Genomic DNA, 19378 nt, shown 5'->3' on the forward strand with positions numbered 1-19378 from the left:
GCCGGCAAGAAGAAGTTTTTTATGACAGCAGTTAACGATACAAAATTATGAAAATTAAAGTATTACCATCGATTAAATTAAAGCATTAAAACTTTATGGACAATAGATGTGGTCATTTCGGGCATAAATTAATTGTGATAATAAAATAGAACGTTTCTTTGATTAAATTATAGACACACTAAAAAAACTCTCCAACATGATTCTCTGTGGCATTGTCGATTGATGCTCGCGTCTTCGTTTTCGACAGCTGGCAGTAAAAAGAAATTAATTAGCATCTTTCCAACCACACACACACAAATAAAACTCCCACATCGTTTCTCATTTCTCTTCCCATCAAACTTCAATTGGAATATGATTGCGAAATGAGATGACGAGTTTATTGGAAAATAGCCGATAGCACGTGAATTACACAGTGATGAATTGCTGGACTAAAAAAGGCGCGGTTCCTTCCAAAGCCGTGTGTATTCATGGAAACAAAGAGTTTGGGGTCTTGAATGACTCGTTTGGCGCCATTCCCGAGTGCTCGTATCGTGGAAAATGGGGGGAAAAGTCGGACCCTACGGGCGTTTGTGGGGAAGGGAGTCGGGGGAGGCGCTGGGAAATGCGGCAGAGAGAGAGAGAGAAAAACCGAGTTTTTTGAGTGTTGGCGTGTCTGGGAAGAAGAAACCACTCTCCGTAGTAGGGGAGGAGGGGTGGGAATGGTGTTGGAGAAGGGAGGGTGGGCTGCAGGAGAGGGGTGGAGGGAAAGGGGCGAAAATAGGAGGGGGGAAGGAGGATAAGGAACGTGGAATGGAGGAGGAGGATGATACCAGCAGCGCCTCACTGGGCCTGCTGAAATGGAGCGGATTCGGCGAGGATATTTCTGTTTGTAAGCTTTGGAATCTTTGTCTACTTAGTTACATTAAACGCATTTTTTTCGCTGAAATGAGTATTATATGACGAAATTGTACGATGCAATACAGGGTCTGTACAAAAAAGATGAGTCTGGTCTTGCTACGCGCGAACTGCTTGACGTATCATAATCAGTGAGGTATTGCCTGCTAGCGGCGTCTGTGACAATTAAAACACCGCCTTGCTTGTGACCCTATCTCGACTTGTCTCCGCACAACAACGATTCTTGCCCGAGCACAGTGAATATTATAGCAGGCCTCGAAATCAGCAACTTAGGACAACATACCCAGTTTATGGGATGGGAAGGTCACCGAAAAAGACTCGGATGAAAGGTTGAAGATTATTTATGTGGTAAGGGTACAATGAATCTGAAGTCATTAAGTTCGGAATTCTGATCCCAAAGGGAAAGAAACCTTGGCATCGAGACCCTGATGCAGGTAAATATGCCAGCATTTCTACTAGATGCAGTGATATTCGCATATGGGATAAGGATCATGATGAACTTTCTCAGTGCCTCGTTACCCGTCACTGATACCTGGACGTAATGTAGTCCCGATATTCAAACCTTATAAAACGATGTGAATCGATCATCTTCGATCGATTTTTTTCGAAAGATCACATTCGCGTGATTCGAATCGATCGACCTATCGATCCATGTCTTTGCTTCAAGGGGAGGAAAGGGACGACAGGGAGGGTGGGGGAAACAAATGAGGGCGGAGAGGCGAAAACAAATGAAAAGAACAAGACGAACGAAGAAAGAGCGTAGCATGCGGAGGAGGAACGACAAAAGAGGAAACTTGTGTCGACTTCCCAGTCATCTAGGGACGGGAGAAGACGACCCCCCGTCCCCTCCTTCCGGAGGACAACAGCCGTGAATGCATCAGCGAAGAAGAAGAATAAATGGGGGAATGGCCGGGAGAGGAATGCGTTCGGTGCGTGTCTCCATGATGAATTGATCGCCTACAAATCGGAGGAAAACTGGGGTACGCCCAGTTGGTGGATCTAGAACACCACAGCGACCATCACCCTCCCACCCCCATCTCTCCCCTCATCATTGACCAAAAGCTTAAGACCAAGCCGCCGTGTTTACTCTCCGCCCCCGCGAAGGGAAGACCGTCGACCCGAAAATAAATGAATTTTTTTATATCAGCCCGCACATTCGGGATAATCGTGAAGCAATTAATTGAATTGATGGGAGGCAATCATTTTTTTAAAAATCCTTTTGAGTCACTCTTAAAGAGAACCTCGCGCGACGCTTCAAAGAGTGGGCGAGTGTATAACATAAAATCTTTACCGAAGAAAAAATAATTTAATTTGATTATCACTCGACTCGGAACGAAATTCACATAAATCACCTAATACACATACCGACACTAAACTATATAAAAAATAGTCAAATCTAAAACTGCAACGCTTTTTTTGCTACGATCATTTTGTTCAAGAGCGAGAAGTTGAAGAGCTTTTTCAAACGATAAAATGTAGTCATCCTGTATATAACAGTCTAATTTTTGAACGAAGAACAATTTTCGAATTCAAATCGCTCGTATCAACCTCTATCAGGTTGATATATATATATATATATATATATATATATATATATATATATATATATATATATATATATATATATATATATATATATATATATGTATATATAAAATTAAACAAAAATAAAAATTTAAATAAAAATTATCTCCATTTCCTTTCCTCTTTAATTTCGCTCAATACTTCTAATTGCTCTTCTTGTCCATAGTAATAATATTAACATATAATAATGCTATAAGTTTATGCCAGTGTCTGATCGATATCTTGATATCTTTCTGGACAGCTGTCAATGACTAAACAAATGTCTTTAGATAAAAATAAATATGTATATATAAAATATACAATATATATAATATATATCTACAGTATATTATATATATTTATTATATGTTAATATTATTATGGACAAGAAAAGCAACATAGAAGTATTGAGAGAAATTAAAGAGGAAAGAAAATGGAGATAATTTTTAATTTAAAGGGATGGAGAATAGGAATATTAACTTTGTTGGAATTGTTCCCAGACATAACTTCCTGGAAAATCTAATGGAGGTGAAAATAATAGAAAAAAAGAAGAGGAAAGCCATGAAAGAAATTTATAGATGATATACAAAGTACTATGAGAGTAACAACCTACAATGAACTGAAAAGAACGTCAATGGAGACCAATGGCTGCAATGACTAGGCTCCGCCTTTAAATGATGAATATTAATGTTATTAAGATGTTGCTTGGAAAGATGTATTTTAAAAAGGAAGTAGCTAAATATTATAAAATCATCGTTTTTTTTCAGCACGAGTAGCGACAGGGCGAGTGACGTTGTCCTCGTATTACACCCATTAAAGTTTTTGTTTCCTGCCTCCCCCTGTATCCGGGAATGCAAGACACGTGACAAAAAATATAAAGAAACTCCCTGCGGTCCGCTCGAAACTCAAAACGAGGGTCACAGTGGCTACACATGATGACATTTGGTTCCATTACATACGGAAGACTTCATTCGTTCTTCTTGATAAATCTGCGCATGATGCGTAGAGGGACGAAGCAAGTTCAGAGAACAAGGCAAGGGAACGTCGTGCATTCTAAGATCAGTTCCGTGTAACTTTATCCACCATTTCCCTCGTTCATTGTCGCGTACAGTGAAAGACATTCATTTCCCGAAAGAGTTTGACGCCTTTTATTCCTTCATTCGAGGTTATGAATTGCTTCCGGACTTCGAAGTGTGAAGACAAGCATGGAAATTGTGTGAAATCAATAACTCCCTAAATGTTAATTGGTCGGATTGTAATTAAATGGACTTAATATGTTTTTCTTCTGTCAAAAAAAATCAAAAGGGACTGCTTATATTGATGCTTTAATCCGTTGAAAATTCCGCTTTTATTTCAGGACATACGGAAAACATAAAATGGCTCAAATCAATTAAAAATTGGAAATTTTCCACAAAATAAGATTTAATACGACATTAATACATCGAAAATACATTGAAATACATTTAATACATTGAAACCGGGCGTATTAAATTTTTATTTTGTGGAAAATTGCCAATTTTTAATTAATCATGATATTCCACAAAATTACGCCTGAAAAGTCTTTTTATTTATAAAATGGCTGTTTTACGCGATGCTTTTTCAGTTACTGAAATCTGTACTTTCGATGCGATACTTTACATGAGGGAACATTTTGGTTTAGATTTCGTCAAAGGTAATTTTTACGCTTGGATTCAAGTAATCATTTAGTAGTGGTCATGTCAAATTCCATTCAGAGTTCTGACGAGGAAATGGCTGGGGTCTCAGGTAGAATGTTGATTTACCAAACGTATACAATCCACAAGACGAAAAAGAGATATAATGAAAAAAGAATTGGAGTTTCCTGTTTGAAACAAAGACAAAATGGTCTTCCACAAAAATAATATTTATCCCAACAATCGGTAGCCTCTCTTTCTATTTCCGTTTTCATTAATGAAAATATAAAATCAACTCAGTCATCGAGTTCGATTTCCGCTTTTGAACGATATTTTGAGCATCCTGACTGCATTGCTGAAATAAGACCGTTTAAAACGGCCTTATTACTGAGGGATGTGGTATCGCAAAGCATCGTGAGCATTATAGGGCAAGAGATGACGCCATTATAAGGAGGAAAAGTTGAGGAAAATCGACCATGAAAAACAAAGACCATTAGTTTTTCAACAGTGTCCAACAATTTGAATTGCGGCGAGTATACGTAAAATTTCCGAATTTCAATTATTTAAATAATGAACTCCGGAGGACATTACAGACAACTAGGGCAGCCGAGTACGTACGCTCGACCTTGGCGCCGCTAGACGACTCGTGGAGCGGAATCGAACGAGAGTCAGACAAGAACAGGTCTTGCACTACCAGTCAAGCTCTTGCAGCGAAGAGGCGAGAGCGGCGAAAAATGTCCGAAAGTCCTTGAACTCCTTTATTTTCATCGGTAGAGTTCGATGACCGGGGAAGCTTCCGGAGTAATCGGCGTCGAGGTTGTATCTAATGCGAGATCCCACTCCCCAAACATTCATTCTTTTCCAAACCCCCCCCCCCCGTCCAGTAATTATCGAAGTCCACACCAACATTTCTCTCCTTACCTCGCAACATTAACGAAACGTCTACATCCCAACAGAATTATCGAACGAAACTTTTGACTACGCGTACCTACCGGCGTGTTTTCTGCGTCGGCCGCGATGGCGGGTGATTCGAACACGCGAATATTAACATACAAAAATAAATGACAAACGCTTTGCGCATGAGTAAGCGTAGGATTTCCCATTATCCTCGTCATTAAGATTACAGGTATCCCAAACGGCACAAATTCCGCAACGAGCGACGTGGAAGTACGAATTTCACATGACAGTGAAGCGACGTAGTTTCCGGATAAAAAGAACTGCTATCGCCAAATGAGTTGATGAAAATGAGGCAGGTGCGGGTCGCTGTGGGGAGAACAATGGACAGGGGACTGATTCGGACGAAGGAGTTCAGTATGAGTAACCTTTATCACAACGAACGTGATGCAATAAGGGCATGCGGCAGGCGGGGTATTGGAGGACGCCGGCCATTTGTTTAAGTAATTAGTAACGGTATCTGAGCAACGGAGTCAATAAATATCCCGCGCATAATGCTAAAATGTTTGAATAATCTTCAATACGGTTTCCATATCTAACTGCAGGCAGAATTTTCACGTTTAATCCTGTAAGTTATTAAATTGTGTGTTCCAAAATACCAACCTCAGCCCAGGATTTCAGCTGCCAAAGTATCGATGGCGAAGTTAGTCATTTATTCAACCACAGAGAAAAATATAGGGGTGGTTAATATAAGAATTGGATTCAAGGTGAGTTAAACTCTTTCTTACTGTGAATTCGAATAAGTAGTTTGCCAAATGAGCCTATCTGCCAATACGAAAGTCTCGCTGTCTTAGTTTTATAGATTTACATCAAGGGCAATAATTCGCTTCTAGACTTAAAAAACTATCAGTAGGGTGTAATAATATTTATGAGTTGCGCATAAACGTCATCATTATCATATCAAAATTACTCACGCACCCATAAAACGAAAGTACCCTTACCGAAAGGGCCTCAATAGTATTTAGCAATTAAATGAGAGAGCATACTGGAACAATAATTTCAGTATCAGATTAAGTGAAGGGTTCTCTTGATTTGAAAAGGTAATAATTAAGTACGATTCTTACCACCGATACACTATGAAACACAATTGTGGAATGAGGACGTAATGATTAGTATTGATTCAGAGTGCTTTGTGTGGGAAAAGGGCAGGTAATTGATGATGTGGTGCGGACTTTTTCCAAGGAAACATGTCGAGGACAGAATGAGGTTTTCATGAAAATATTTTCTTTCATTATCCGACAATAAGTTTACATTCCAGCATTGTGGGAATGTGTAAGTAATTACTGTTTACAGAAAATGAGAACATTCTTGCGAAAGCAATGAAAATATCCTGTGAAAACCAAATTGATCCCATGGTTCTCCAACGAGCAGATATCCTAACTTATTACAATCTGACCTGGCTCAGAGTAACCACTCTATTGCCAATCAAACGTGAGCCAAAATGGAGCGGTATTGATTGATTGGCGCTATGAAATGTTCTCGACTAAAGATTGGCCAGTCTGAAGGTTACCACAATTTTTAAAAGAAAACTCATTTGACAGATATTTTTTCAAAAAAAATCTTATATATCAACTTTTCGCGCATCTTTTAATTAACATATATACCAAAAGCCTAAGACTGAGATAAATAAACTTCATGACGATACTCTCAAAATTAAACACCAATAACATCGTCGTCTCCAAGGCAAAGCGAAACAGTTGAACATTGTTTACGGCGCATAATCACGATACTAATTTGAACAGTTGTGCTCACAGCGTACATCGAATTATGCGCGAAAAAAATGCCTCGAGGTAAATATTTCATTTATAAATATTTTAAACTGAAATTCATAAATTCAAAATGTTAATTGAGTTACGAAACGGAGCGTGGATTACATGATGTGGCTGCTTTAGTTTGTTCCGCCTGCAATTTTTAGGTAGAATTAACTTTTATTCACCAAGAAACGACATCTCTATAAATATTTATCCCGGTTTTATTTCGCGAATGAAGTCTGATTGCCATTTAAGCATTAGAAAGAGAGGCTTAACATTTGAGGAAGATAATTATCATGAGCGTAATTATGGATTTCTAATGTAGCGACAAAAGAAAATCGAATTACTAAGTCTTCCTCTCGTATTGGTCTTCCATGCATGATTTTAAACACGCTAACTTTCGAATAACACGAGTTAATTAGGCGGGACAGCTGTAGCTACCACTATTCCTTTATCACACTAATTGTCCATCTTAATTGACTGTACTACGATTAAAACAGAAAATTACCGTAATTCATCCTGGTAGTCAGCCTGAACAGAAAATTACTGTGTTTAAGCCATCTCTAGCGCGGAATTTCCAAAGAGAGAACTCGGATTAGAACATCGACGGGTGGCCAACTCTTCATTGGTCTTCTGGGCCATACTGGAGCTTCGTTCAAAGAAAATTACTAAATTCATAGTTTGCTAAGTAGAAACCATCAACCCTGCTACTTTGTTTTTGCTTTGACCTGAATTTAATTTTTCACTATGAAGAATCGAGATGGGTTTTTCTCCACACACTTCGCCTCACTTCGATTTCCACATTTCCCGAATTAATTATAACCGAGGCGTGAAATTCACTCGGATGATATGCTAATAGTTATGGTGGAATTTTTCCGTGTAGCGAAAACATCAAACGAGTGTGAACCATTCCTAAAAAAGATCAGTCACCATTCCTTTAAATTCTATCCGGACATTTTTTAAAGATTCTCTCAATTCAAGTAATTCACATACATGAGTTATCAACGCAAGCAGAACCATTCAGGGGGTAGATAAAAAGTTCCCTGCCATGTTTTCATTTGGGTGATTGCGGGAAGTGGTGAAGGGTTAGGATGGAATATGAAAGAGGAAGAGATAACGAGCTTTTGGAAGGGGGAGGGTGAAGCGAAGAAGGAAAAAGATGGATGGGAAGGGAGACCCGACTTCCAGGCGCCACGCCCCCCTTCCCCCCCAGGAAGTTCCGAGGGGAGGAGATGCCAATAAAACCCTAGCACCCCCTTGCCAGGGACGCCCAAACCCCCTCCCCTACAAAATGTGCATCGCCTATATTGATGCGCAGAAGCATCCGGAGGTAGAAACTACACACACAAAAGGGTTCAGATGGAGGTTTGAATAAGAAAGATTAATCACTCATTAAAGGAGGGAAAATACTGAAAATATTTATTTTTGTCCAAACTATTGCCCATAATTATTATCAATGATGAGAGGAGATCTGAACGACTTCAATGGTTAAGAAAAATGCACCAATAAAAGACCCTAGCCATGTTCCTTTCTCAGAAAAATTTGCGAGTTGGAGCAAATTGCTACGATCTCCTTGAGTCTCATTTATCTTAACAATTATTGTGATAAAGAATTGAAGTAATTCGCATCATTGCATTATAATTTGCCAATGTGTTATCCACGTGACGGCTATACATCTCATTGACTGAAAAACAATCATGGCAAGGGGGATTGTACGAATATCTTATAAAATTAATTCCCATCAATCTCCACTTCAGCCGTTTCCTCCGTTCCCTCATTAAAATATTTCAATTTTCACAACCACGAGAGATTCATAAAGTTTCGATAAAAAAGCCGTTCCACAAAAACTTCTATAATGTCGGCGTATTTTAAGCGTTGACAGCCCGACCTTGACTTCAGTAAAATTTTTGAAGGATCATAATGAGAGCATCTCTACGGCACATGATTCTTTGGTGAGAACATGAATATCTTTTTCGAATCGATTCGAAATACACAAGCAAACAGAAAATTCATTTCAAACCAACCTTCCGCGAACACAAACATGCATACATGTACGCAAACATTCCGCATTAAAAGTGCGACGTGCTGTGATTCCCACACCCTCTCACCAACTCTACGGCCGTAAAAAAACAACTAGCAGCGGTCGGGGGTGTGAGGAAGATGTGGAATGAAAATAACGGTGGGGGGGAAGTGCAGAAATGGTCAGAGAGAGTGCGAAGAATCAGAAAACATTCGAGCGGGAAAGTTATAGATGCGGGCGAGAGAGAGAAACACGTGCAGAGAGAATTGAATAGCCAAAGAGGGCGCCGCCGCGCTGAGCTGGCGGAAGTGACTGCGGCGGATGGGGGGAGATGGGAAGAGAGAGAGAGGGAGGGAGAGGGATATGCCGTGACTCGTACGAGAGAGCCCGGCGATGTGTGAATGGCAACGTGGCATCATGGGCCAGACATTACTACATGGGCGTGTCGCCCCTCTTACCCTTCCGTAGTCCTCCAGAAAGAACTTGGCGATCTGCTGGCGCTGGCTGTTGGACCTCTGAGTGAGGATGGCGATTATGGCGTCTTCATCGGTGCCCATGCCCTTCATTGCGGTCCGCAGCGCCAACGCGTCGGCGGCAGGGTCGAAATCGTGGCATGGACGAACTGTTGGGTTAGCCGTCTGCGGAGAGAGACGCGACAATTAGTGCAGCTCTAAATATTTATCCGGAACCATGGCAACTTTGTCGCTTCTGTTATCCAACAACACTTGATAATTTCCTATTGACAAGTTTACCTATACGATTCATCCTGCGATAATTTAAAAAGGAATAAAAATAAAGAATAGCAAGTCCGAAAATTTACAGAGTAAGCATCTCTCAGATATGGCATTTACCTGCATGATTTTCTTTTGCTGCATACAACTGATGAGGGTTCGATAGAAATGAATGTTATGAATCAAATGGATAGAGCCCGATACTAAGCTCACTCGATGCCATATCTCAGGAAATTAACGCATTTAGAAAAAGTGTCATTTGGTATCAGAAATGGGTCATTTGTCTAGTACCTTATTACATAGTGAAATTACCAAACAATCGATTTGCGTGCGTGCAATAAGATTCTGCAATGACCTTGCAAATGGGTTAATTTGACCTGCACTGAAACTACGGCATGCGATTTGTTTAAATTTATGATGTGTTCTCTTTATCCCTTCGGTGATTTGAGGTTTCAACAGCGATAACAAACCAAACCGCGTCCACTGCACGGAGACGAACCTCAAATAAACAAATCGATAGCTAGGATTTCAGATACCAACAACAATTATGCAACAGGTTGTAATTTGAAACGTAGTAATTGAAATGTCACTATTCTGTTTCTAGTAATGGCGCGCTTTTGGAGGTCCATCACATGCTGCCCTGCTACAATAGTGTTAAATTTTGAATTAAATTCCAGCAGAATAACAACTCGCCGGTCAAAGATCTATGTATGCACTCGGTAAAAATCATTAATTAGAGAACAAACCAGGTAGGAAACCTTCAGTAGCAATGAGCACAAGGCACTTTATAGGGCATAACACCAATTAGAACGAAGGTTTTTTGTGGCGTATTAATAATGGCATAGTAAATATTATATAAATAATTCCGACTTAAGAAAGAATCTACAGTTTGAATAATCTACAGAATCTCTGTAGTTTGAATACTTACTGACTATAGAATGAGTATACACGTAATTATTCCCTGGCGAGAAATATTATCAACGCGTATTCAAAAACCCTTGTAGAAGAGCTATCTTTTGAGAATCTATGGTGATGTTAACTTTGAAATATGGGGAAATCTTAGAGCTTAAGTATCCTAAATCAAAAGAACAGACAACGTATAAATTCACAGATCTCCCACAGGAAATTGCTCGAGGAATCAAAATGTATGATATCGTTCCCTCATTGTCTCACACTGCCGCAATAAATTGAATATTTCCATAACTAGATACCTACTGCTGCTACTTTGTCATCGCTATGATAAATATCATCCAAAACATGTGGTATTATTTAAAATATTGTACAAGTTACTCATGATTCCTTATATATTATGTGCGATGGCATTTTATTGGGTATGCCCATATGTTTGATTCCCTACTTATCATACGGTTACGCAATGGTTATAATAAAGGGACAGAAAATAAATTAGTAATATTAATTTTCAACAGATTTACGTTCAGCATTTGTTGCCCAAATTAGTCCAAAACATTTCCAATTCATTCAAGCACATTTAATTCTAATTAAAACGAAATCAACTGGGGTCCTCTCAAAGTAAATTCAACAAAAATTGAGACTTACTATGAAATCCATGTCGACCGGTCTCGTTCGAAATCCTCTTGCAAAGTTTCTGAAACAAACGGTAAACATTAAAGTGGCATGCTACCTTTGAAGTGGTGGGGAATGGGGAAAGAACATCGATGCGTAAGGATAAATGCAGTGAAAGCTGTCTATTTATAAAAGCTGATTGTCAAAGAGAAGGGAGGGGGAAAGCCGGGCACAGGAAAAATAATGCAAAGACAAGAGAAGATTACTCTTGATTTGAGAGAAATACGAATATTGTATAGTCGCACAAGACGTGTTTACAATCAAATGAGCTCAAAAGCCTCATACTCTTAATAAATCTGTAGCGATTTGGCAGAACTTACCTACTTCCAAAGATCTACTCGCCGCTAACCCTGCCAACTTCCCAGACGTACCTCACTGAACGGAGTCAAGTTCACGACTGACCTTATAAATGGGTTGTGTGATGTCATCAAGCAAGCGCGCAGTAGTTCTGAAAATGTGGCGCTGCCTGTGATGCAGGGAATGAATTTATCGATGCAAAGCTAATTAATTGCAAAGTTTTATGAGTTTAAAATTCAAATATCGCATGGATATTTCAAAATTTTGCTATATTAGGTTTAAATTCATATTAACAGATGCCAGTATCTGCGGTTTATCCATGACGAGATGCTCTCTTATGAGGTGGGTAATCTGAAATGGAATTATGGTCCAACCGAAAGGTGCTGCATCACTTACCATAAAATTAGAATGCCACCCTACAAAATATTATAATATTTAAGACTTATATTACAGACTAGTGTATTATTTGAAGTCGGTATTTCTCCGTAATGAGAAGTGACTCATTTATTTACGATAATATAATTTCTTAGTATTTCAAGCATATGGACTTACGCAAGTGCATTATAAAATTTTATACTCGTTTACCTCACCCATGACTAATGGTATTTTGGTTCAGTTTTGAAACCTTTTTTTCAAAAGGACAGGGAGAAGCAGTTTAGAATGACTGTCATTAAAGTTCTTATCTTTCATAAGACATGTCAGTCATATTTTGGGAACTAACCAGGCAAACCATACTCAGAAACATGTATGTGTGTCAAGATTTATTGGTACATACTTAGGGATAACTTCTTATTTTTTTAGGTTGTTCATCATTTGAGTCCTAATTTCTATTCCTTCTATTTAATGCAAATGAGATGATTAGTGTCTAGTACAATTCATATACATAGGCACTTGGGATTTTTTTCAATGTTTGGGGTTTCATGCGTAACAAAGTTCTAAAAATCAAGTTACCAATTACTCTGAATGATAATTATTTCATTATATCATATACATTTGTTGATATACTGTTGAACACTGTATTATAGGAGTTAGCATTATACAAGTTAGTTAGAGAGTGGGAAAGAATAGCTGCACAGAATGGAGATAGAATGCAGAACTAAAAAAATATTTATTTTATTGTAGAGATTCAAATGATATCTTTTTAGGGAGAGTTTAAAAAATGTAGTAATGCCTTGGTCCCTGAATCCATTTAAAACCTACTTTAATTGGAACACTACCAAAAAATAAAAATACATATTACAGATAATATGCAGAAGGAAAATTATTTGAATTCCAAATAATTTCCTTCAGTTTCATACATTTAAAATTCATGGTAATTCAGTGGTTAATTGTAAATGGAGGACCTAGGATCAATTCCAGGTGATTTCTTCAGGTACCCTTGACCTTACCCAAGCTGCAAGTATTTTTTTGGGTACCAGATTTTCCTGGGGAACCACAGTTCGTATAGGGGTAAGGAACTGTCTTCCTACCCTGTTTATGTGTAAAATTCAGATAAAATAAAGGGTTGGGAATTTGATGAGCTCTTATCTCAACGATCAAAACCTTCAGGTTGATTATTTACTGTGATTTTCATGATATTCTTCCGTCTCTATCAGATTTAAAGTAAGTTGACTTGTCCAAGAATATTGACCAACTACCCAATGCAAAGTTAGGTTAATGCCTATAGCCAACAGTAAGAAACTTGGAAAGCTACAACAACGTTATTTTGATTAGCTGGTTAACATCATTGGGGAGAGCTAAGGGCTTGACAGTGAGAAGATGTCTGTACCATAGCACTATTCAGTGTCAAGTGACATTTGACATCATCGAACAATGCTTTGGTACTGACATCATCTTACTGTCAAGCTGTTACCTCTGCCTGTTGATGGTCACCAGCTGACCGAAATAACATTACTAGAGTTTCTTACCATTGGCTATTGAAATATACTTAACTTCACAACTACAGACAATAGCTAGCATGTCTTCAAGTATCCAATGACTTGTTTTCTGGCTGATGTAAGTCAACTCTACTAAGTATTTAAACTTTACAAAATTCACAAACTTCACAAAAACTTTCAAAGATGAAAGATCAGATATTAGCCTTCAGAAAGAACAACCATCATTTTCCTTTACAGATTGGTTGACTTCAGTATTCAATTCTTCCCTCTGTTAATGCTAATTTTCATGTGCTCAGAGTGTCCTTTTTGAAATACATGAAGTTCTAGGCATTTATTTATTTTGAGTTTTCCCAGCCAGGCAAACATTTGACAAATCATAAAGCCATGAACCCTTGGATGGATGAAAACCTAATCAGGAAAGAACTGAACCAACAGTTCCTTGAATCGAATACAAGGATGTTCACCCACCCCTGATGTCTTGTGTATTATGAGGTTGATTTTGTAAAAATGTAGCTTTAAATCTTGTTTTAGGCATGTTTACTTTTGAAAATACTCTTCATCTTCACTTTACTCTCTTTAAATGCTCAGGCATACATTGTTTTTATTGAAAACATGGTGAGGATCATATGTGTTTTATTCAATTTCATTGGATTTAATTTCAATGTGGGCTCAAACTGAAATACTATATGTCTTAAGTTCATGAAATTTGTGTTGATATGTTTTGAAAAAAATGTTGCAGGCACTTTCTCTTTGTACGTATGTACAACTACCTTCATAAGCCATTGTTCAATAAGTCCTGAGACTAACTAAGAAAACAACATTTGTTTCGTTAAATTTGTTTTTATTCATCCACATAATCACCTTCAAGAGCTATACATTAATTCCAACGCTTTTCCAACTTTTCGATACCATGCTTGTAAAACAATTTGCTCTTAGCCTCAAAATAAGCTTCAGTTGATCAGCTATGACTTCCTCATTCGAGCCAAATCTTTTTCCCTGGAGCACCTTTTTGAGATCAGCAAACAGCCAGTAGTCACTGGGGGCTGGATCTATAAGAGTATGATGGGCGTGGAAGCAGATTTGAAGCCCATCTTTTTGAGATCAGCCAACAGCCAGTAGTCGCTGGGGGCTATATCTATGAGAGTATGGTGGCTGGAGAAGCAGATTGAAGCCCTACTCGTTCAATTTGGCCATTGTTTTCATTGACTTGTGGCACAGTGAATTGTCTTGATGAAAGATGATTTTTTTCTTCTTAATGTGCGGTCGTTTTTTGTTGCGATTTTGCCCTTCAAAGGCACCAATAACTCAGTGTAATAGTCGCTATTGATAGATTTTCCCTTTTCAAGGTAGTCGATGTAAATTATACCTTGCGCATCCCCAAAATAATATCCCGTTCAATAAGTCCCAGGACTTTTTGAAAGATGGGTTAAATTCTAGCTAAATAATATGGACCTCATTAATGATCATCTTCTCAAACCTGGTCATCCATCCATGGGATAACCGGAGAAAATTGTTTCGTGATTATTGTGTCATTAAATTTGAAGTTTTGATTCCCTACCTTCCCTATTCTCCTACAAATGTAAATAAGGCATCTTGAACTAAATCCTTCAAAATAAATTACCTTAACTCAATTTCCATTCTGTCTCTTTGGGCAGGCGGAGTGAGAGGGCTGACATAATGGCTAAGCCAGTAATGAAGGGGAGGGAGCTGTGACTAAAACTGTTGGTTATGCTCAATACAGGAAATAATCGTAATGTCATTGTAGGTCATTTATTAATTATGTCTTGTTCGAGTACATACTAATCAGTACATTCATCAATCCTAAAAGAAAAATGTTTGCATAGTGTCAAAATCTATGGCTCAAAAGTTCATCTTATGTCTCCCATAATACTTATCCATCAAATTAATTATGATAGTCATTTTAAAACCTCAAGATTATCAAGGCAATCCTCTAGCAATCAAACTTCGCCAAGCATCTGTGGGAAGAAAATCATGGGAGTGATTTCAACCCGGAACTCTTACACCAGATGGGAAAAGGAATGAGGATGGACAAGTGGGAAGAGCAGGAAATCAGGAATAATTTAAAAATGGGTCATTTGGTTAACGATTTATTGTTTGAATACCTCTCTCCAATCCTGGAAGTACCCTTTTCCCTCACAGAAAGACCCAACAAACCCCCCACCCCACTGTGAACCCACCAATCACATATCCTTATGCTTAACACCCCTCTCCCCATCAACGCCGATCGTAACCCCACTTTCTTTCCCCTCCTTCTTCCCCCCTCTCACCCACCCCTCCTCTCCCTAATGAATGGTATATAAATGGACTGTGACTTGATTAATTTGTACCTGATGATGATGCTTGAGCGTTGAAACTAGTTGTACGTGAAAAGGACAGTGAAAAGATACATTGTATTCTTCATTTAATAAAGGCAATAGTTATTTGGCAATGGGAATGATACTTTTGAATCTTGGAAAACTATTCAACATTAATTCAAATGGGGAAATTTATCACCCATTCTAACCTATTCTAGTCTGAGATCAATTCGCAGTGAATCTTTGGGTGTCTAAATCTATGGTATGAGATGAAGGTGAGAAACCACATATTTATTGGGAATGAAGTCATCCCCCAACCTAAATGCATGATTTCAGATCCAAAGAGCCTTGATGCAAGCCGACATCTCTGCTGGTCATCATGATTATAAGACGTCCTTAAACCCCTGCTGTATTTTTTGTCATAGCAGGGTTGCACAGAGAAATTCCTACCAAAAATAATCATCCACTTTGGGTCATTTTCATTGAATAAAAGTCTAAGTTTTAAATGTTATATTGGTGATGTTAATGGCCTAAAACCAGTGGTATTCATTCACTAGTAGAATCCATCCGACTAAAGGAGACCTATCTTGATTTAATAGGGAAGGTAATACTTAACTTGTAAGGGATACAAACATAAACATCTGCCCAGAAGGAAAAGAATAAAGGGAAGATTGGAAGAAGAGAAGTCAATTTCCTTTCCTCCACAAGGCAAGCTCGCTTACATGTCTATAGTTTTGATTTGTTGGAATACAATAAAATCCAATGCTGAAAATTCTTCCCTCAATGGACAGCATTTTAAACTCAGATTCGCCTGAACCAAGTACACTCACTGCATACAGTACCTGATTTGCTAGTTAAATTTCTTCCAATCGCACACTCACTTGCCCTCTTTTTTTGGTTTTTTTGGTAAATTTCTCAGTATTGACCATCATCAATGTCCATAAAAAATTAATCTGTGATACTTATTGAAAGAAGGGATGTTTGGAGTCAAAATTCAAGGAGTAAAAACTTCTCATCTGAAAATTTATTTTTTTAGACTTATAGAATTATTTTTTTGGGAGACAATCCCACCCATGTGGCTATTCTTTCTGTTAAAAGTAATTTGAGAATCCACTAATGAATTCCTGGGCATTTTGTTAACTTCACGAGAGCCCAATTTGCTATCTACTTCATGGTTTATGTCTTAATGACAACTGTGAAAGGTGCTCAACCTCATTGTACTTCACCCTAGCAAAAACTCAACTAATTAGGATGTTGCCAAACAAATACCTGGGGTTAGGAGAACATCTCTTGTCCTTTCCTTCAATGTGGCATGCCCATGCTTATTGCCAATATAGATGGTCACATCCATGCCTTAATTGACTTATTACCATTTAAAACATTTCAAACTCAAAAGCTTTTAATTTCACACATTAGGAATGAGAGAAAAATTATACACAGCGCAAAAAAGCTCTTTATTGAATATACAATTATTAACCATTATTGTGCAACAGCTTTTACTCCCCAAAAATATAACAAGTAATTAACAGTGCAGGGGAAAGATAACTCTCCATGTGTGCTGGTCCCAATCAAAGCAGACTACTCATAGCTTGCTCAGGCAGGAAAACACATCATTTCAATTTTTATCTTGGTGTAAGGCTTCCTCAACCAAGTAGTGCCAAGAGAGCTGCTTTGTAGTAGCCAGTCACTTCATCCTGTATGGGAAATATTAACGAAACCATTGAAACATCTAAAAGACATTAGTTTAGAATGCAATATATCACATTATTATTCATCAGAATGTCCCTTAGAAACAACAAGTGAAAAAACCTTGGTACTTCCAGAGAAGAAGAGTACTGGCTTTAGAGGCAGAGGACATATTAAATATTGTATCTGTTTGTACAAATGATTAATTTATGCATTTATTTTATTAATGTTAAATTAACTGATACGGATTTAATGGACGCTTCAAGGAATTGACAACAGATTTCTCTCTCTGTATAACAGTCCCTATGCTTGTAATAAAAATGACATAATAATTGATTTTGTATAATATAATATTGTAAATTTTAATGAGAGAAAGGTCATTTTTCATAGTACTTCATGCTACTGAGATAAAGGACATTACTTTATTAATGTGTTCGGTAATGAACTGCCTTATTATTGCAATTTGATATTATAATTCCATTTAAATTCTTGAATCATTTAAACAGTCATATTTAAAGTCGGAGACCAGAAAAAGTTTTCCGTTTTAAAATTATTCAGAGAATTTCAATTGTCAGGTTATTTTTATACATGCATGGTTTTAAGTTTTGGAGTGAGATATAGGGTGCGGCAAAATAATTTCCTTTTTTCAATGCAAGTTTGAATTGAAAAAAAGGAAGTTATGTTGCCGCACCCTGTATATCCAACAGAGGTTCCTAACCCATTACCTAAGAGTAAATCTTCCTAAAGGTTATTACATACAATCAGAGCTATACTCTGAATGTTTATTGAATATTATTTCAACTTAATCATATATACTTTGAATGCTGACCTATTCAATTGAAATCAGAGCACTAGACATTATATAAATATTAGAAATCACATTCATTACCTCAAGGGTACTGACGAGTGTCTTGTCGAAGAGACGCTCGTATTCATTTTTAATATTCCCAAGGTCAGCTTCTGCACGGCTCACGATAATTCGAATGAGGGTCTTGTCCTCTGTTCCAGATCCATTCATTGCTGCGTTCAGTCTCTTGGCAAAATAGGCAGGCCTACACTGAACACATTCAACTGGAAAAAATAAAAGTAAATTCATAAGTCTCTGGGACATTTTACACACCAGTACAATTATTTTATCCATTAAAATTTGTTCCTTATGACTATGTCTGCGCAACCAGAATTTTAACCTTGGGAGTCAAAAAAAAAGGATAATTTATTTTCAAATGTTGTTTCAGGTTTGTTGTTGGATGATTGAATACGATTGAACCTTAATTGAATTATCAAGGAAAAATAAATTTGCATCAATAGGGAGAGTGCTTTAGGTAAAACATCCTTGCTCTGTCCCTGACTGCCTCCCAAAGGGATCTGTTTGAATGATGTTCCAATCAACCACATTATTCCAAAGAATTTTCAACATAAGCTTTACTCTCCAATATATACATTATATAAAACCATAAACACAGTAATCAACCCGAAGGTTGGTTTGGTAGGTGATTGTAGAGTTCACCCAGTACTAAGCCATGTACGGCGTGTGAAAATTCACACATCAGGGTAGGGGGCCAGTTCCTTTCCCTGTGCCGGTTATGGTTTCTCAGGGAGATCTGGTACCCAAAAAATCACATAGCTTGGGTGGAGTTGCAGGTGCCCAGAGTGCCTAGCCCGTGAATTGAACCCGGGACCCTCCGATCAGTAGTCCAACGCTCTACCCACTGGACTACTGCGACCTGCATACATTATATATAATGATTAAATAAATGATTTGATACAACTTTCATTTTTAAGAAATAGAGAGAAACTTACTTCTCTTTAAGGATAGGAAAACTAACAAATTTGTGTGAGACGTGGTAAGACAGGAGGAGAGAGAATTGTTGGGAGAAATCTAAAGGAGGCAAGAAAGATAGATTCGAGGCGTTGCAATTAGGAAATGGATGTTGAAGACTGTATTATATAGAGGGGATAACTAGGAAGGGACAGCAATAGGATAGGGAGATGTTGTATGGAATTAAGAGGAAGGAAGTATGCTGAAATGAATTAGTTTACTGTACTTTCAGGTG

General features: G+C 37.9%; 2 protein-coding genes across 5 annotated transcripts in view; both read right to left on the reverse strand.

Annotated features, from left to right (window-relative positions):
* Window positions 1-11556, reverse strand: part of AnxB10 (Annexin B10) — a 48101-nt gene extending 36545 nt beyond the window's left edge. Inside the window, exons 1-3 of one of the 2 annotated variants that reach the window (XM_071586297.1) lie at window positions 11470-11556; window positions 11123-11171; window positions 9293-9472 (exon numbers count right to left, since the gene is read on the reverse strand). In XM_071586297.1, coding sequence (XP_071442398.1) covers window positions 9293-9472; window positions 11123-11134 — 192 coding nt within the window. In that variant the 5' untranslated portion in view covers window positions 11135-11171; window positions 11470-11556. The remainder of the gene's footprint in view (window positions 1-9292; window positions 9473-11122; window positions 11172-11469) is intronic. The other variant, XM_071586298.1, reaches the window with a different exon arrangement.
* Window positions 11557-17068: 5512 nt separating this feature from the next.
* Window positions 17069-19378, reverse strand: part of LOC139689250 (annexin B10-like) — a 148131-nt gene continuing 145821 nt past the window's right edge. For all 3 annotated transcript variants that reach the window (XM_071586312.1, XM_071586303.1, XM_071586299.1), the window contains exons 7-8: window positions 18214-18395; window positions 17069-17332 (exon numbers count right to left, since the gene is read on the reverse strand). In XM_071586312.1, coding sequence (XP_071442413.1) covers window positions 17282-17332; window positions 18214-18395 — 233 coding nt within the window. In that variant the 3' untranslated portion in view covers window positions 17069-17281. The remainder of the gene's footprint in view (window positions 17333-18213; window positions 18396-19378) is intronic.

This window comes from Hetaerina americana, unplaced genomic scaffold, assembly GCF_022747635.1.
Source record: "Hetaerina americana unplaced genomic scaffold, ioHetAmer1.1.p SCAF_1, whole genome shotgun sequence".
Lineage (NCBI taxonomy): Eukaryota > Metazoa > Arthropoda > Insecta > Odonata > Calopterygidae > Hetaerina > Hetaerina americana.